Raw genomic sequence first — 19,475 nt, 5'->3', positions numbered from 1 at the left:
GGGCTCGCAGCGTTCCAGGAGACGGGGAAAAGCCATGTTCCTCCCTAGGAGAGGAATGGGGGCAGAACCTGGGAAAGTCACCTGTGTGTTCCTCCAAAAGCTGTTCCCAGGTGTCATGCAACTAAAGATGCCACCAGGGAGGAAAAGCAGCACAGGCTGGGTGCTGAGAGGCTGTAGGAAGGCAGCCTCCCTGAGCTGGGAAGTGTTATGGACACTGCAGCTCCTCTGGGATGAGGCGCCCTGGGGGGGTGACTCGGGCCAGCTGTGCTGATGTCACCTGTCTCTGTTTCACACAGGCACGATGATTTTGACTTCATCTCAGGAACACGCATGAGGAAGCTTGCTCGGGAAGGGGAGAACCCCCCGGACGGCTTCATGGCCCCCAAAGCCTGGAAAGTCCTCACCACCTACTACCAGTCACTGGAAAAAACGAATTAACTCCTCCTCCTCCCTAGAAATACCTGTATTAAGAGTGAGCAATGATCAATTGATTCCCTGTGACACAGATCTCCTTGGCATGACCCTGGGATTTTCCTACTCGGGTCAGAGTGTGTTTTACCAATCAGAAATACTTTGAGCCTGATCCTTCTCCCCCTAAAGCTGCTGGGAGTGTCCCATGGAGCTGGAAGGGATGGGAGTGGGGCCTTTGTTCCCAGTGGTGCCAGGAGGTGCCACTGGGATGGCCACGGTGCCGCCAGGGCCCCCCAGCAGCTCCCAGTGCAGAGGGGACTGGGATCAATCCTGCCTGTGCCCTGCCTGGAGCAGAAATGAAGAAGTGCCTTTCCACCTTGTGCCTTAGACAGTTTTTGCTAATTAACAGCAGAATCTTTTTAATGCCCCTTTTATAAAAAGGACTTTTTAAGATCAGCTGTAACCACCTCCAGTTCCTTGTGGCTGAGCCAACTCCTCACTGTTTCCTTCCTTCCTCCTGCTTGATCTCTTGGGTCAAACAAATCCCAGGCTGAGCATTCCTGCTGCTCCAAGTTCAGCTGCCTGTGAGGTTGTGCCATGGTGATCCCTGCATTGCAGCCTGGCTGGGGAACCTGTCCTGGGAGGCACCAAAACCCTGAGATCCCTGAGAAAACTCTGGACAGCAAGGAAAAGTCAGGGATGCTGTCACTGTGTGGAAAGGTGTGGAAAGGAAGTTTCCACCACGTGGCAGGATGGGATCCCCTTTCTCTACCCGCAGTCCTCCCACCCCAAAGGCAAATCCAAGCAAAAGCAGTGCGAGGTGGGTCTGGAGAAGCAGCTGAGAGACAGCCCGGGGATGGCAGGGAAACCCTGGGGACAGCCGGGGGATGGCAGGGAAGCCCTGGGGACAGCCGGGGGATGGCAGGGAAGCCCTGGGGACAGCCGGGGGATGGCAGGGAAGCCCTGGGGACAGCCGGGGGATGGCAGGGAAGCCCTGGGGACAGCCGGGGGATGGCAGGGAAGCCCTTGGGCTGCCCAGCCCTGTGGCTGCTGCTGCTGCTGAGCCAGAGCCCGGAGCTGCTCCCGGCTGCCAAAGTCACCGCGGGCAGCATCGCCTTCCCATTCCCACCTTGCCGTGCCTGAGGCTTTCCTGAGGAGCCTCCGAGGTGCCAGAGCAGTGACACACGAGGGACAGACAGTGTGGCTTCCCTGCCGGGAGCCCAGGACCCACCGGGATGTTCCCAAGGATCGGCAGTCACTCAGTTCCTCTCCTCTTGTGCTCCAGTTGGAATTCCAGATGGATCCACGCTCAGCCAAACCAGCTCCTGCTTGGTACCGTGAGCTGCTCTGCTGTGGCCAGGGCACGGTGCCCAAGCCTTCCTGTGTGACTGGAGAATATCCTTGCAAAAGGGCCTTTTGAAGTCTTTTTTAAAAAGTATTTGGAGTAAAGCTGTGTTTTACCACCAAGGCAAATGCTGCAGCCTCATCCAGCCAGGCCCTCTGGCAGCTAGCCAAAAGTGATATTCCAATTAGGGTTTTTTAGGAGTGAAACAGCACTGTTGCTGCTCATCGTAAAATAATCCAGTGTTGGAACCTGCCCCCCCAGTAAATCCAGGTAGTCACAACAAAGCACAGATGTTGTATTATCATTTTAAACCAGCATTGTGTCCTAATTACCTCTGATTAAAACACATGGACTGGGGGGTTTATAGTCTATTTATTAAAGACATGAGACTGGAATTTGTACCTCAGCTGATGCATCTCATGATTTAATATATTCTGAACTCGATACTCTATGAAACACTCACTTTTAGTACAAATAAATATTTATATGTGTAAGTAGCTCTCACTTGGTGTTTTTTTGGGTGGGACTTTGCTGGGGGCTCGCTCAGCCTTGGCAATGCTGTGCTTGAGGTGTCCCTGGAGCCGTGGGAGAGGGTCAGGCTCTTCCCCCCTTCAGAGGGGCAGGATCAGGTGCTGAGGCTTGGACCGAGCCTCTGGAGCCATGGAATTAAAGCAGCCACATCCCAAACCACGCTGCTTCCTCAGCCTTGGACAAGGACTCCCAGAGCAGCAGCAAGAGTGGCTAAGTATGGAAGGGTTCCTGGAGAAGTGGGAATTGCACTCCAGCTGCAGCAACTGCCCCCAGGAGCAATCAGAAATAACTCCTTGTGCCTCTTCAGCCAGCCCCTGATGAGTTTTGGGCAGCAGGGAAAGGCAGCTCCGTGCCCAGAGCCGGGCTTTGGGAGACACCAGCAGGAGATGGGGCTCAGACAGCGACCAGGGGCTGTCCCCGGGTTTGTCCTGCTCCTCGGGTGACATTAACCCCTGAGGCACACTTCACACTCAATTAAAGCCAATTAAAACCTGCCTGCGCTGGGGTTTTACGGGGGACACAGCCTGAAAAAGGCAGGAGGTGCAGGAGGAGCTTCCCAGGCTGGCATTTCTCAGGTGTAAGCATCCCTGAGCAGGGTGAGAGCAGGGCCTGACCACAGAGAACTTCCCGGGCACAGGAGCCATTCCATCCTTCCCAGGGAATCTGGGAAGTAGCACTAATGGCAGGTTTAAGGTTACTCATGGAATCCCAGACTGGTTTGGGTTGGAAGGGACCTCAAAGCCCATCCAGAGCCACCCTTGCCATGTCAGGGACACCTTCCACCATCCCAGGCTGCTCCCAGCCCTGTCCAGCCTGGCCTTGGGCACTGCCAGGGATCCAGGGGCAGCCCCAGCTGCTCTGGGCACCCTGTGCCAGGGCCTACCCACCCTCACAAGGAACAATTCCTTCCAAATATCCCATCCAGCCCTGCCCCCTGGCACTGGGAAGCCATTCCCTGTGTCCTGTCCCTCCATCCCTTGTACAGAGTCTCTCTCCATGTCTCTTGTAGCTCTTTCAGGCCACAGTTTTGTCACCCCAGAGCTTCTCCTCTCCAGGTGAACAATCCCAGCTGTGCAGCCTTTCCTCCCAGCAGAGCTGCTCCATCCCTCTGCTCATCCTGGTGCCTGCCCTGAGCTCATTCCTGAACCCCAGGCTCACCCAGCCCCAGCACTAAAGTGAATTATGGGATTGATATCCCAGATCCCAGACTTTTCCCATTTCCATATCCCAGCAGTTCTGCTGTGACTGAATTCCTGCACCCCTATGTTAGACCACTGTGCATCTCCCATTGCTTTGATACAGGGAAGAAGTCTAAGCAATTATTAGCAATTATTCAATTATTTTTATCCTCCCCCTCCCATTTGTTTTTCAGATTAAATTGGGACAAACTCAGCCCTGCAGCATCACCAAGGCAGCATTCCAGAGGGCAGGACAGCAGGCAGCAGGCTGAGCTTGAGGGACACTGCCACCAGCCCCTGACACCGTGTCATGGCAGGGCTCCAGCCCTCCTTATTTCACTTTATTTTCCTTTCCAGTGCATTTTGTTTTACATCATTCTCCAATGTTTCCCTCCCCTCACAGGCAGCACAGCTGTGACACAGCATCCCAACCCTGGGCTTTGAACAAGTAATTCCCTTTACAGATTTGGGGTCAATTAGTGCACAGTTCATAGCATTATATGAAAAAACCTTAAGTTCTTGACTATCTCTGACAATAACTTCACAAAAAAAAAAAATCCAAAACAAAAAAACCCAAACATTTTTGCCACTCACATTTGTAACCCTTGGCCTTAATCGCAACAGAACGTTACAGGAATTCACCAGAACTGGTACCAGCAAGGACAGCACGCTGCTAAACCACATCAATAAGCCCCAAACCCATTTCCTCCTCTTCAAATTCACAGATCTGAGCTTGGGACAGTCAAACATCACACAAGTGTCCCCTCTGTGCCTCAGGGCTGTGACACTTTGGGGCTTGCAGAGACGGAGGGAGAAGCAAGTCCTTGGGACAGTGCACAGGAGCTCAGGAAGCTCAGGCTTCCGAGAGCTCAGAGGACGTGGGGCTTTAGGAAAGAGCAAGTGGGATTCTACTCTAACTGCTCGCAGCAAGGGAGAACCAAAAATAAAAGCAGCCTTCATTTTAAAAGCCTTCAAAAGCAGAATTCATAAAAAATTAAAAGTATTCAAACATTCTTACAGAGTAGTTTACTATCTTGACTAAATGGCACCAGATTTCAAGTGGTCATGTGAAGAAAAATCAGTAGCATTTCAAATGTTGCTTTGTTCTAGGAGCAGTTTCTATCCTGGTATTTGCTGCTAAAAGGTAGAAGTGAACTGAGTATCGAGGAATCTTTCCCCTATACAGCTTCAGATTTGGTTTGCTTCAGGAAGTAGAAAAGATTTTCCATACTCAAGTTATCTACAGATTATGTCTATATATAAAAAAAAGTGTGGCTATGTACAGGTCCTGCACTCACACACCCATCTGTACACACACAGCCCGTGCCAGGTCCTGCCCCTGGCCCTGGGACCACCCACTCCTGCTGGAAGGCTCCCAGGGACCCCTGGGGACAACAGGCAGGCACTTGCTCTTGGTCTGGGCTGAATTGTTCCACTCATGATCTGTGCTTCCACTTCCAGTTGGAATTGCAATAACTTAAGAGGTTGTTGTTGTATAAAAAGGATTCCAGGAACAGAACTCCCTTTGCCACCCCTGCTCCCACCCCCAACACTGGTTTCGCTAACTGATTACAGAAGTCAAACTAAATCACATCAGGAACTGCAAACACACTCTCTTGTCTTAATCAAACACGATCTCCATGGCCAGGTTCTGCATCGAGACATCCTTGGATTTCCTCATCTTCTCGATGGCCCTGTGGAGATCCTGCTGCTGCACGGGCCGGATCTCATCTTCATCGTGGCTGGGGGAGAGAGAGAACAGCCAGGTGAGGCTCCAGGGGCTGTGTGACAGCAGCCATCCCTGCAAACAGCAGCTCTGACACGGGTCCAGCTGGAATCACAGAACCACTGAGGCTGGCAAATCCCTGCCAGCCCATGGAGCCCCAGCTGTGCCCAGTGCCCAGAGCACTGAGTGCCACCTCCAGCCCTTCCTGGGACACCTCCAGGGATGGGCACCCCAAAGCTCCCTGGGCAGCCCTGCCAAGGCCTGAGCAGCCTTTCCATGGAGAAATTCCTGCTGCTGTCCCAGCTGAGCCTCCCCTGGCCCAGCTTGAGGCCGTTTCCCCTTGTCCTGTCCCTGTTCCCTGGCAGCAGAGCCCGACCCCCCCTGGCTGTCCCCTCCTGGCAGGAGCTGTGCAGAGCCACAAGGTCCCCCCTGAGCCTCCTTTGCTCCAGGCTGAGCCCCTTCCCAGCTCCCTCAGCCGCTCCTGGGGCTCCAGCCCCTTCCCAGCTCCCTTCCCTGCCCTGGCCACACTCCAGCCCCTCAATGCACCCAGGATTGCTGCAGGCATGGCAAACACCAGAGGGATGTCCCAGCAGCACTGAAGCCTGGCATAACCACTGCAGCAGCAGGATTTGGTTGCTCAGGCCACCTCCAGCTTGGGCACCTTGGAACAGCCAAGGCGCTGAGCTCATTTCCAGAGCCAAAAGCAGCAGCAGTAAGAGAGCTGGGGGGGTGTATAGTGGCAAGTGGGCAGGCAAAGAGGCCAGTGCTGCTGTGTGTGAGCCTGCAGGCGAGCCCAGCTCCAGCAGCAGCAGCGAGGTGAGGTGCAGCACCCACGTACACGTCCTCCTGGCAGGCGCTGTTGACGTACTCCCGCACGCAGAGCAGCGCCGCGTCCCGGCACATCTCCTTCAGGTCGCTGCCCGAGAAGCCGTCCGTCTCCTTGGCCACCTGCAGCAGGTCCACGTGGCTGTCCACCTGTGGGGAACTCCAGCTCAGCCCACGGGCACTCCAGAGCCAGCTCTGCTCTACAGCAGTCGTCTCCGAGATCATCTTCATTTGACATTTTGGGGAGGTCAATGATTCCCCTACTCTTTGAACTTCCAAGTGCCTCCACACCGTTATGGTTAAATGTTTCAGCTAATCCAACTCTGCCATTGGTTCAAAATCCCACCAAAACCCCACCCAAACCCCACCCATCCTGTACTAACCTTGGCATATCCTTGTTGATATATCCTTGGGACCCCTAAACATTGCTATATCCTGTACTAAGCACGCTCCTGCCTGCAAAAACTGGATCCCAGGAATAGTGACTCCTTTTCCCAGGTGCCCACATGAGTTTTCTCAGAACTCTGCTGTCTGCACACCTGATCCTGCTTTACACAGTCCCAAACTGGGGGATTTAGAGGGAAAATTATGTGTCTAACTCAGTGCACTGGGTCAGGCTGAACTCTTGCCAGTCAAGACCTCAGGTTTATTACATCTTTTTATGGAATTTCTGATTTCTTTCCCACCATGTGCATCAGTATTTTCTTTTCTAGAAGTTAAATCCAAGGCAGTCTAATAAAAGCCTGAAATTCTGGGATGATTTCTATCAAGAGGTTTAAAATTATAGTTTAAGTCAGGCAAGGAAAAGGGAGGACAGGACTCCCCTTGCCCTATGAAGTCTGGGCTCGAGAGATCCAATTCCTCCTCCTGTGGGATAACTGATACAGGCTGGGTTCTTATCTCCCTGAGAAACTAATTTATGTGGTTCTCTGCCAGATGCTGGTGAGCTGCCATTTTTCAAAAAAAATCAAAAAATTTAAGTTGGTTTTACTAACAAAAATATTTGTTAGGGTGGAGCTCAGCCTACAGACACTTTGCAGCATTAACTCAAAGGCAATTAGTGCTGCTGACTAAATTTGGGAGGAAGCTCTGAGGACAGGGATTGCCTATTCTGCCACAGACACTTCCAGGTGTGCTCACACCTCATCCTTCCCCTCTCCTCTCCTCTGAAGGAAATCTGAATTATGGATCAAAAGCAGCACTTTTAAAAAAAATCATTCCTCCTTGCTTGACTTAAGAAAGAGTTAGAGAGTCAACATCTTGCTTTCCTTGAAATTTCTTTCCCTGATCTAAACATGATTCACGTTCACCTTTTTCAGAGAGAGAAATCTTTTCTCTTGTAACAGAACAAGCAAATGGAGACAGAGAAATGGAGTCATTCTGCTCAGAGGGGGTGATTCACCACACAAGCCAAGGCTCCTGCTCACAAAGGAGCCTACTGCAGGGCTTTAATGTAAGGCCACACCTAGACTCACAAAAGGTTCCCAAGTTCTCAGCAGAAATGCCCTTGCAGATCATCTCAGCCCCACTGCAAGGCAGGCAATTACAAACCACACCTGCAAGGCCAGAGCTGCACTGGTGGCAGTAATGCAGCCATGAGCCACTAACAGGAGGCTACTCACATTTTCATTCTTCAAAATCAGCTTCAAGATTGCCTCTCTCTGCTTCAGAGCCTGAAACAGAAGAGACTGAAGTTACCAGGGGACAAAAATAAACACTTGTGACATCCCAGGGTTTTCAGTCCCTTCAGTTCCCTCGCCCAGGACATGTGAGACACTGAGGAAACCTCTCTGATGGCAAATTCAGTTCCACAGGGGATGCTTGGGAAATTCTAAACCAGATAAATCACACAACTCTGTGTGAGGAGGTTACTGATGAATCAGCTGAGGCCTGAGCAGATCCTTCCTAGGAAGGTCAAACACAGGCAACAAAGACTGGGTTTTGTGCCTGCCAAACCTCACTTCCATCATTAAAAAGGGAAAAATTCCCCCACAGATAATCTGGCAGCTGAGCAGTTGCTACTCTGTCCCAAAACCCACTTCTGCCATTTCCCTCTGCTTTGAAGGTAATTCTTGATGAGCAATTTGGGGCCTTTTCATCTCAAACTCAGTTATAAAATCTGAAAAGCTTTCCCTCCTGCCCCAATCCTGTGCCTGTTCCCAATCCACAGCACATCAATTATTCCACCTTCAGTAAGAGTCAGGGCCAGTCTGGGCTGACCACAAAGCAAGAGAGAAGCAGTAAGATCATGGCAGGGCTCTAGTGGGTTAAGGAAAATCTGCTCCCTAAATGACACCTCCTGTGGTAACCCTGATCCTGGGAGAGGGAGCCAATCCCTATAAGATCCCAGGAATGAATATAATTCATCCTTCTAAAGATGGGGCTATAAAGAATGACACACAAAGTACTCAAATCCACATCCTTGCCCCTGCTAACTCAGGAGATGCTGGAGAACAGCAGGAGATGAGGGAGGTGTGTGGAACAGGCATGGAAGCACAGCAGTTCCCAGGCTATAAATGCTGTTCCCAAAGGGATCCACTCCCATGGAGTGAAAGTGAGTTCCAACAACACAGGCGTGGGAACACAACTCCTCTCTTGCACAATAAGAATTGTACTCCTCCAGTTTGGTCTCTGGGTTTCAGCAAAAAGGGATAATGATTTCTGTAGCCAGAAGGGAACTCAACCACGACTGAACTCCTGATAACACTGACACAAAAATGTCTGGTCACATCAGCAGGCATTCTAAGGTGACTGAAATACCTGGAAAAGGCTGGCAAGAGCAACCTTTGGATTAAGGACAACCTCGTGACAGCTGCTTAATTGATAAAGAACTTAATGACTGGGGCATAAATCATAGTATCATGGAATAGTTTGGGTCCTGAAAGACCACCTCATTGCAAGCCCATCACAGGCAGAACAAACCAGGTTTTCCAAACTGTCTGCTGTGGAGAGGCCTGAGCAGAACACAGTTACAAATCAGCCCTTCCCAGTGTGCAGAACACAAACAGCTCCATTCCCATACAAGAGCAGGGGTGGGAAGCTCATGGTGTTGTTTGTTTCAGATAAAAGACCCAAGAGATCAAAAGTTCACCTTAAAAAGCCCAGTTATGGATGTGCTTCAAAAAACCCTAAGCCCAGCTGAGCAGAAGGCAGCATTTCCTGGAGGAAAAGCCCCAGAGGTGTGGATTTGCTGGCTGGTGGGCAGGGCAGGCAGGACTTACAGGCTGGTTGATGTGGAAGCGGGTGGGCATCCTCCTCATGATGGCAGAGTCCAGGTCCTGGGGCCTGTTGGTGGCTCCCATCACAATCACCTGTGTGACACCAAGAGACACCACTGAAACCAGAGCTGGGAAACATCCACAGCCTGGGAATGGCAGCACCAGCCAGGGATCTCCCCCACTTCATCAACAGCATGGACCTTCAAAGAAGTTACATGAAGGTTTCCTGGCAGTGATCTCAGCAAGGGCAGCCCTGGTGCCACAAATTCCACCTGGGGGGAGATTTCCATGAGTCCAACTTGAAATTTCAAACCCCAATGAGGAACTAAAAACTTCTGCTTGTGATGTCACTTCTAGTTCCTGGTGGAATTCAAAAGGAGATGTTTTGGGAAAGTGTTTAAAAATGTGGTGGTTTTCTGCTTGCTGAAAAAAGAATCACAGAAGGTTTTGGGTTGGAGAAGACCTTAATTTGTCATCTTGTGGTAAACCCTCCATGAACAGGGACACCTTCCAGGAGACCACCATGGCAATGAGTTCACCTGGTACCCAAATGGTGTCTTTATTCTTTTAAACATTCGAAAAACCATTCCAGGACCTACAGGTCAGCAGTGGGTTAAAGGTGTCCAAGCCAAGCCCAACACCAGGACAGTGTTTACCTCCCTGGAGCGCTGCAGCTCTTAACCCCAGAACAAATTTACTCCCCATTCACAGCAGCCTTGTTTTCCCATTTTTTACTCTAAGCTGTGTACATGGTAAACAGCCAGGCAGGAGAGTGACAAATTGCAGGATGATTAATCTGGGCTCCAGGGGCTTTCCTGCCCTGCTCCTGCCTTTGGGCCAGGCCCAGCAGCTGCAGGAAGGAGGGCCAGCAGGGCTGGTGGCCCGGCAGTGTCACCCTGCCACCTAGAGGCACTGGGGCTGCTGGCTCGGGCATGAGCCACACTTCTCTGGGCATTATTGTCAGCCAAAAGGCACATTCTTCACCTGCCACACCCCAGATCCATCCTCAGCAGGTTAGCCCACAGCTGAGTGTGGTTTCCAGGTGGAATCAACACATCCACCTCAACACTTCCTTACAGTTTCCTCCAAGCATTTGGGATTCTTTTTTTTTTCTTACAAAAGGCAAATACTGCTGAGCTTGAGAGACCCCAAATTGTCTCGCTGCAGGGAATGAATAATTTCACTTGCTTCAATGAATTGTCAGTGTTTTGGGTAAAAAGGTAATACACTGTGCTTGGGAGATGATATCAGTTTCCAGTGAAGGGTTCATACCACTGGCTTTTTACTAATAAGAAGCTGTAACCCTCCTCAGTACACATACATCATTTTTTACTCATCTGGGGGAAAAATCAGCTGAAAAACATCTTTAGGACATGCTTGGGAGAGAAGGAAAAGCCATTTATGGAAAAATACACATTAAAACGGCTGAAAATTTTCAACTTAGAGAACAAACATCCTGTTTAAGGGCTTTAAGAAGATCATTCCAGGTGACAGTTCAGAACCATGGCATGCTGGCTTTCTGCTACGTTCAAGTTATTTAGAATCCCAGAATGGTTTGGGATGGGAGGGGCCTTAAAACCCATCCCATCTCATCTGGAAACGCCACTTCTTGATTAAAACCAAACTAAGCACAAAGCCAATCTCCTCAGGAAGAACAGTGGCCTGTGGCTACAGCTCCCCTCGCTCCCATGAAGTGACAGGTAAAGAACCCTCTGGCAATCCCTGCTCTCAAGCAGCTCTAGGGCCAATATCCCAGCTGAGGGATCCTCCCAGCAGCCTGAGGACTCACCTGGCAGCTGTAGTCAGTGTCCAGCCCATCCCACAGGCTCATGAACTGGGCTTTCATCATGGCTGTGGCCTCGTGGTCGGTGCTGGATCGGTTCCGCAGGAAGGAATCTGTGCCAGAGCAGGGAAGTGTCACTGCCAATCAATTCCTCACAGCAATGCACACCTGGGCTGCTCTCTTACCTCACCTCTTTAATCACCTCTGTCAGCAAACAAGTGCTGCTAAGGGTGAAAGTGGATTCTCCCTCATTCCTAAGCCCCCCTTTCAAAGGACACCACACACCCATCACAGGAGATTGCCCCACATCTTGTGCTCCAGATTTCCACCTTCCTGAATTCATGCAAAGCAGCCTCCCCTCCTATTCTTCAGCCCTATGAAACCACTATTCCAGAGCTCTCCTAGAACCATATTACTTCCCAGTTGTACCCTGACAGCAGAAGCACTGAAGTGTATTTGTTGCTGGGTTTCCTCATGAACCAAAAATAAGTAGGAACTTGTTTTACTTGTGAATTCCTCCACTACCACAAGGAAATAAAACCTATTTTTTTCCTAATGTGCCACCATTCCTTTACCATTCTATTTCTCTTACTGAGCCTTCACTCTTTTGAAGGAAAAGATGACAGCAGATCCATACATCACTGAGCCCACAGTTCAATGTCACTCTGCTATGGCTACTGATAAAAAAAAAGAGATTTTTACCTATTTCATCAATAAAAATGATGGATGGCTGGAGCTTTATGGCCAGGGAGAAGACAGCAGCAGCCAGTTTTTGGGATTCTCCATACCATTTATCTGTCAGCGTGGAGGGCTGGAGGTTGATGAACCTACATCCCGCTTCCTTGGCCGTCGCTTTGGCAATCAGGGTTTTCCCACATCCAGGGGGGCCATAGAGAAGGACTCCTGGAAAATTCACAGTGTTAATGCTTTGCTAGGACAGGCCCGGGGGTGTCCAGGCTTGAATTTAATCCAGGTCTTAAAAGGTAAGAAACCAAACCAAGGAAACACTGTTCCATCAATCAGAGGTTTTAAGATAATCCCTATTAAATTACAGCTCAGAACAGCCAAAGACAGGAAGGGTGAAGCTGAGAGGAGGCATTTGAAAGATGACTGGTTTATTGTGGGGGTGGAACATCATCTTTAAGGTCCCTTCCAACCCAAACCACTCCATGATTCCACTTTATTCCATTCCCAGGTCTATAAAGGGTACACAAAATTAACCCTTATTTCTGCCCTGACAGGCTTTGTTTACAGCTCCTTCCAGTGCTGCTAATAAACTTTAGCACAGGGGAGTGAGGAAAGGAAAAATCCATCACACAACAGACCCACAGACAGTTTAAACAAATTACCCACAATTAAACATGACATCTTGTATTATTTTTAAACTTGTCACAGTGCAAGAATTCACAGGAGTGTTTTTCTAAACACAGCTATAAAGAAAACAATTTCAAGAGCAACATTCAGTCAAAAGAACCCAAACCACAGGGAATTATTAAGGTTTTTTTCTCTGTTTATGTGAGTGATGCCCACAAACATCATTACTCTGGAGCAGTGACTTCCTATTAACACCCAGCACAAGCCACTCATTAAACCGGGGAGCAGCCTGAGCTGGAAAGTCTGCTTCGAAAAGATAAATAAAAAAAATCATTTTTTCCTTCAGCTTATTAGATCATGACATTCATGTAATTTTCCAGACAGCTTCAGTTTGTGACTTACAAAAAGCAGCCTGGAAAAACTAAACCAGCTACCAAAGTGCTTCATTTTCCATCCCTTGGGACACAGGACTGAGGTGCTCACAGATCCAGGCAGCAATTAAGAGCTCCAGAAATCAATATTCCATGGAACAAAGCTGTAAACTTGGGTGTTTTGTCCAATATTTTTGGTTTAAATTCTGCTTTTTTCCTCTCTTTTTCTTCAGTAACATACAACAAATATGGCTGCAAGAATTTCAGCAGAGTCCAACTTCTATTTTACTGTGGAAAAGGAATCTGCCACCTGCCTTAACATTGTGTAACCCAACTGCTGAGAGAATCAAGGGATCTCCAGAGGAAAAATGGGATGTCTGTCTTGCTGAATGATTGCAATCTCTAGGAGTGTCAAAGCTGTAGAGCAGAATTAGAGCTCAACTCTGCCAAAGGACAACACGGGGTGTAAATACAATGAAAATGACAATTTAGGCAGTTAAAAATGCAGGATACATGGGTTATAATGGCCTGGAGTGACAGGACCAGGGGAATGGCTTCCTGCTGACAGAGAGGAGGTTTGGATGGGATATTGGGAAGGAATTGTTCCCTGGGAGGGTGGGCAGGCCCTGGGGACAATTTCTTCCCAATATCCCATCCACAGAGTGCCCAGAGCAGCTGTGGCTGCCCCTGGATCCCTGGCAGTGCCCAAGGCCAGGCTGGACACTGCAACCTGGAGCAGCCTGGGACAGTGGAAGGTGTCCCTGCCCATGGCACTGGATGAGCTTTAAGGTTCCTCCCAAGCCAAATCATTTCATGATTCTGTGATCAGTGCACAAAAAAGGAGCATCATAACCAAAATCCAGCAACTGCTTCATTATGAAGATGAAACTTCTTCACCAAAGCAGGGGAAGAGGGAAAATCTGAGGGTTTTCCCTGGCATTGGTTCTAATTTTTGCACTTTGACCTAACAACCCACTTCCTCTTCCCTTTCTGAAAAACTGCACTTTTTATATTTCAAAAAGCAAGGTGTAAATCCATCACATTCCCTTCCTACCTTTTGGGGGCTGTAAGAGCCTGGAATTCTCAAACAAATATTTCTTCTTGATGGGCAAAATGACAGTGTCTTTCAAATCTGTGATGACATCATCTAAGCCCGCAATATCACTCCAGGTGACCTGCAAGGGAAAAACAGTGTTGGGAATGATCAGCATTGATCCTGCCAAGGAAAAGCACCCACCAGCTTCAAAGAAGTGCCTTGAAATTAAAAGAGAGAAGGGATGAAAACCCTCTGCTCTCAGTGATGCAGTTTTAGATCACAGGAGTATTTCCACAGAGGTGCAAAGAATGTAACCCAGGGAGCAAGGGGAATTTTGGAGGCCTGAGGAGCAGGGAAGTTGCTCACATGCATGCTGAGTGGGTCCACCAGGTGGGCAGCAATGCTCATCTCATACTCAGTCAGCTTGACATTCTTCACTCCTATCTGCTTCATCAGCTTTTCAGCCTGGGGAAAACCAAACACCAAGCAAATCAAAGGAAAGAAATGGAATGCTTCTCTCAGAAATCAGCTTTTTTAAAGAACTGCTGGTTGTGGTTTGAAAAGCTTCTCCCTAAGAGGTGAAATCTTGTTTTAAGCAGAAGGTTCTGCTGTTTCCTAATGACTTTGTTGTCACCTGAGTGAAACCAAGTCAGATGTCTCAGTTCCCATCAAACAAATTCTCAGACCCTCACATGCCTAACCCACAACTCCTCTGCTGTGACCTAAGAAACAACCATAACAAACCTTAAAACAGAGTGTGCCCCACAAGCCTCCACAGCACTTGGAGGGATTCATGTATCTTCACATGAATCAAGGGGAAATCAATGTATTTTTAAATTCCCAGAAGCCAGTCACTTTCTCATGTGTGTTCAGTGGGTTTTCCCTAACTTACAAGGAAAACTCATTGTGCCAACACACTTGCACAATTCAGTTTCTCTTTCTACTCAAACTTGCAGTAAGTCTAACAAGGTTTTGGGACAGTGCAGCCTCTTAGGTAACAGCTGCCACTGAACCCACAGGGAAAGCTGGTTTTCAACTAAAAAGCCCATTACAGAAGGAAAACCACCCAACACAGGCTTAGGTTGCTCAAAACCTGTGAAGTTCCTGCCAGTCACAAACCAAACCAAAAGAAAGCTGCCACATTTCCAAAGCAAACCTATAACTTTTGCTTCTGAAGGGCCCCTAAAGCTTTTGCAGAGCACAAGTTGTTCCAGTTCAAGGTAAGGAACGAGACTTTTCATTTTTCCCCTCCTCTTTCCAAGGCATTTTGACTGCTGGTGAAGGTCTCTGCCACTAAGTTGCCAGAAATACAGAGTTTTCAAGTTCTCTTTTAAGCTAGGAATTATCTCTGCTCAAGGTTTCCAAAAGCAACCAAGAGCTTGATGATTTAAGGTCACTGCTGCTCAACAAAGTTGTCAGAAGCAGAGAAGGCACCAGGCCCACAGACTTGCTGAAAATCAGAGCCAACAGCAGCCTCCAGACCAACAGCTTTGCCACCACATCAAGCCAGAAACTGTAATTTCTTATAAACCTGTCATTCGTTCTAGACTGCAATTTCTTATAAAACAACAGACCAAGAGCCTAAACCCTGACTAAAAAACTTCAGCTTCCCACCAGCACATTCCTCAGGATCCCAAGGAAACGGCGCGGAGCGCAATCCTACCTGCTTCTGAGCTTCCACCTTCTGCTTCCTGGTGGGGTCGATGGCATCCACCATCCATTTGATGGTGAAGTAGGTCACGGCCCCGAAGATGGTGAGGCGGAAGATCAGCCCCACCACCTCGTTGCGGCTCAGGGGCCGCGAGAACGCCTCGGCGTGCACCATCCTCCTCCTGCCCTGAGGGGAAAGGGAACACAGGGAGGGGAGGGAAGGCAATCAGAGCTGGAAACAACACCTGCCTCGTGGTGGGATGTTGCTCGATAAAAATGTTTTGCAGTTGGGGAAAGTGAATGAAAGACAGCGCGCAGGGAAGGGATTCCCAGTGCCGGAGGGCAGGGATGGATGGGATATTGGGAATTAGGAATTGTTCCCTGGGAGGGTGGGCAGGCCCTGGCACAGGGTGCCCAGAGCAGCTGGGGCTGCCCCTGGATCCCTGTGTGAAAAACGCCAATCACATAGTTTTTAAAACTTTTCAAAGTTTAATAATAATAAAATGGTTATAAAAATAGTAATACAATTAGAGTAATGAAATTGAAAGTTAGGGCAATTACAAGACAATAAAAAGCAAAGAATTACAGACGTCTGGATGCTCTCGGACACTAAGTCAGGAAAAGCATCCCTTGTGAATAAAGGAATAATCTTTAAAGCAACAGCCTGTTGCATATTCATGTATCCTTCATGGTTATGCATACATTCTATTTAAAACAAGAAACTCTGTATGTTGTATGTCAGCTGTTTCCTTTAATCCCCAAGGTGTCTTCGAGTCTGAGCAAGGCCTGAAGAAATTAGTTTATTCTGATAAGAAAACCATAAATTCCTTTTCTTTGGAAGATTTAGGTGTTCCTCAAATCGAGTATCTCATTCAAAAAAAAAAATACACCTCCCTCCACATACATAGTCTCTATTTTAACATTATGTTGGAACCTAAAACTACATTTAACACAATACTTAAGAGAATTAATAGAGCATAACTTTCTAACATTACACACAGAACGTTCATTGTAACATTTGCAAAAAGCCAATCATAAAATATGCATTTTTCACACCTGGAAGTGCCCAAGGCCAGACTGGTGCAAGCTGGGAGAGTGGAAGGTGTCCCTGTCCAGGCAGGGATGGCAATGATTGGCTTTCAGGTCCCTCCCAACCCAAACCAGCCTGGAATTCTGTGCTCACAGAGGGCACAAAGTTGACATTCCCACTGAGACTGACATTTTGGGGTGCTGCTGACCCTGACTGCTGAATCCTGGAGCCAGGGAACTCCATGGTTTAAGCAGAGAGGTGTTTCCCTGAGAGGAAGCTGACAGGAAAGGCACTGGCTGCCACATTAAGGAGCAATCAGCGACTCACGTTTGATTAAAACGAGGTTAAGAGCTGGAGCCTGCACCTGGCAGGATAGATGGGGAGTTATTAATATCCCTGGAAACCTGAAAATGCTGGATGTGGCACACAGCTATCCAGGGAAAAGCCTGACTGCTGCATGAGCCAAGCCCAGAGAGCACAGCACCCTCAGCCTTGGGAACAAAAGGCACAGAGGAAAGAACTTTGCTGAAACACTGGGACAAGAGTTGTAAAATCAGGGTCCACTTCTTCCTCAGCTGCTGGGGGGGACCTGCTTGAGAACCCCCAAATCACTCTTTGGGCACTGCCCCATTTTCCTTCTACAAGGACAAAACCAGCAGCAATTCCTTTGGCAGCTCCTGCCACTCCCTGGCCACCCTCCAGACCAAGCTGGCAGCCAGGGCAACCCTGCAGCCCCCACAGCCAAATTCTCCCTGGATCCCCCTCCCCAGGGGGCCCTGCAGCACCCACAGCCAAATTCTCCCTGGATCCCTGCTAAAGGGTCTGAGGAAGTGCTCTGGAGCTGGGGGACTGACGTGTCCTCGTCAGTCCAAATTTATGAAAATAAAAGGGCTCCGCAGTCACTGGGCAAGGAGAAAACCTCCCCAAAATCCCCGTGCAGGAACCTGCTCCTTATGCAACCCGTGCCCTGAGCGCCAACCGAAAGGAAAAGCTTGAACACGAGAGAAGCTGAACTCCTGACGACACCCAAACGCTCAAACCCGCAGGAACTCAGCGTTTGCTTTCCCTGAGGCGAGGACTCCTCACGCCGGGCCCGCAGCGGCTCCGCTCTCCCCGTTCAGGCGCAGAAGGGAAACCAAAAGCGGCAGCGGCGCTGCTTTCCGTTCCGCCCCGAGGGCAAACCGAGGCACTGCCGGGAAAGCCTGGCCTGCCCCGGGAGCCCCTGCAGCGCGGGGATTCCCCCCGGTGCCGGGCGGCCCCGTCACGGCTGCCCCGGGCCGGGCCGGGCCGCGCCGCCCGTGACCTTCCCGCCGCCCGGCTGGTGCGGCGCGGCGGGGCCGCTCCGCCGCCGTGCCGCCGGGTCACTCACCGTGCGGCGGCTCTCCGGGACGCGGGGCGGGGCGAGCCGCAGGAGGAGGACGGAGAGGAGGAGGAAGAGCGGCGGGAGAAGCGGAGCGAACGCCGGCGGCGGCGCCCAGGGCCCGGCAGCGGCGGCGGCGCGTCCGGCGCTTCCTCCGTCCGGGCGGCGCTCGCCGCCCCGCCCAAAGGTTCCGGCCGGCGGCGGCCCGCGCGAAGGTTCCGCCCACCGGATGCGGGGCCGGGATCGGCCGGGATCGACCGGGAAGGGCCGGGATCGACCGGGAAGGGCCGGGAAGGGCCGGGATCAGCACCGAGCGGCTCCACCGGCACCCCCGGGCACGGCTCTCCCGGCTGGAACAGCGGGAGCTCCGCTCCATCCCCACTGTGAAAAATGCATGTTTTATGATTGGCTTTTCGCAAATTATACAATATTATATGTGTAATGTTAGACAGTTTTGCTGTTTTAATTCTCTTAAGTAGTGTGTTAAATGTAGTTTTAGGTTGCAACACTATGTAAAAATAGAAACTGCGATAAAGGATTTGTTGCAATCTCAAGCAGGCGGATGAGATAATCAAGAAACTCTTCACACAGAGATGTCAGCGAAAGAGACCCATAAAGAGTTACAGCCTCCTTATTGAAAAAGACATTCTTCCACCTTCTCTCTGTCTTTATGGAACCACCAGGACTAAGGGGAATAAGTTGACAAAAACTAGAAAAGTTCTTAATTTGCAAGGAATTTATGCATCAATTATGAGATATATGAATATGCAACAGGCTATTGCTTTAAAGGTTATTCCTTTGTTCACAAGGGATGCTTTTCCTTAGTATCCAAGAACATCCGGACCTCCGTAATTCTTTGCTTTTTATTGTCTTGTAATTGTCCTGACTCTCGATTTTATTACTCTAATTGTATTACTATTTTTATAACCATTTTAGTATTATTATTAAACTTTTAAAATTTTAAGAACCAAGTGATTGGCGTTTTTCACACCGCTAACACGTAACATTTGTGTTCATAACGTATACATCGTGTGAAGAGAAATATAAAATTATAAATATAAAGCAACACATATATGCATATATAGGCATATTTCATATAGTTATATATTTTATACATACACATGTGTACATAACCGATATAAAACGTGTCTCACGTATTCCCAACATACACATAGTGAAAGAACATCCAGGAAAAAGGTGGAAATGACGAGATCTAAGAGCCGTAATTAACCCGGAGTTTTGGCAGTTTCTCCTCAGCCCTTCTCTCCAGCCAAGGTTTTCCAAAGACAGGACAAGGGGAAATGGCCTCAGGCTGTGCCAGGGGAGGTTCAGGTGGAACATCAGCAGGAATTTCTTCACGGAAGAAATTATTTCGATTTGATCAGGCAAGTCCTTCCCTTTCACGCTGCTCCTGCAGGCTTTGATGGTAAAAAAAGATTATAATCTTCTGGGGGTTTTTGTTTTTCAGTTCGTGTGGACCATTGTGCTCATTCATTCCTGGAGGAAAATATTTAGGACCCTTCTGGTTTTCTTCCCACTCCTGGGAAAAAAGTGACATCTGTTTTGGTGCAATTAAGGAGAAACGCAAACACACACACAGGAGGAAAAGCAGCTCGAAACTTACGGTTGTGGTGGCAACCCCTGAAAGAAATCCCATGGAAAAATACATCTCCAAGACGTGGGGAAGTGCAGTTTTT

General features: G+C 49.2%; 2 protein-coding genes across 5 annotated transcripts in view; one reads left to right on the top strand and one right to left on the bottom strand.

Annotated features, from left to right (window-relative positions):
• Window positions 1-2,250, top strand: part of PAPSS2 (3'-phosphoadenosine 5'-phosphosulfate synthase 2) — a 29,282-nt gene extending 27,032 nt beyond the window's left edge. The window contains exon 12 of the mRNA XM_021537080.3: window positions 297-2,250. Coding sequence (XP_021392755.2) covers window positions 297-438 — 142 coding nt within the window. The 3' untranslated portion in view covers window positions 439-2,250. The remainder of the gene's footprint in view (window positions 1-296) is intronic.
• Window positions 2,251-3,734: 1,484 nt separating this feature from the next.
• On the bottom strand, window positions 3,735-17,949 carry ATAD1 (ATPase family AAA domain containing 1). 4 transcript variants are annotated; one of them, XM_021537081.3, is made up of 10 exons: window positions 17,788-17,949; window positions 15,402-15,575; window positions 14,105-14,203; window positions 13,757-13,877; window positions 11,720-11,920; window positions 11,024-11,130; window positions 9,238-9,327; window positions 7,639-7,689; window positions 6,030-6,166; window positions 3,735-5,207 (listed from the first exon to the last, which is right to left on the bottom strand). In XM_021537081.3, exons 2-10 carry the CDS (start codon window positions 15,561-15,563, stop codon window positions 5,087-5,089), a joined length of 1,089 nt encoding a protein of 362 aa, XP_021392756.1. In that variant the 5' UTR covers window positions 15,564-15,575; window positions 17,788-17,949; the 3' UTR covers window positions 3,735-5,086. The 4 variants fall into 4 exon arrangements, with proteins under 4 accessions (XP_021392756.1, XP_085440097.1, XP_021392757.1 ...); XM_085583971.1 differs by having other exon boundaries at window positions 3,774-5,207; window positions 6,060-6,166; XM_021537082.3 differs by having other exon boundaries at window positions 3,774-5,207; window positions 15,402-15,570.
• Between the last annotated feature and the right edge of the window lie 1,526 nt (window positions 17,950-19,475).

This window comes from Lonchura striata, chromosome 6 (assembly GCF_050655825.1).
Source record: "Lonchura striata isolate lonStrDom1 chromosome 6, ASM5065582v1, whole genome shotgun sequence".
NCBI lineage: Eukaryota > Metazoa > Chordata > Aves > Passeriformes > Estrildidae > Lonchura > Lonchura striata.
Note: the sequence above shows the minus strand (reverse complement) of the source record. Positions and strands in the feature narration are given on the sequence as shown.

Excerpts from the sequence above, each read along its gene's own strand:
- ATAD1 (XM_021537081.3), bottom strand. The coding sequence starts at position 15,563 with ATGGTGCACGCCGAGGCGTTCTCGCGGCCCCTGAGCCGCAACGAGGTG. Across the intron at positions 13,878-14,104 it reads TGGACCCACTCAGCATGCAT|GTCACCTGGAGTGATATTGC; the intron begins GTGAGCAACTTC and ends TTTCCCTTGCAG. Across the intron at positions 11,131-11,719 it reads CATTTTTATTGATGAAATAG|ATTCCTTCCTGCGGAACCGA; the intron begins GTAAAAATCTCT and ends GCTCTGGCACAG.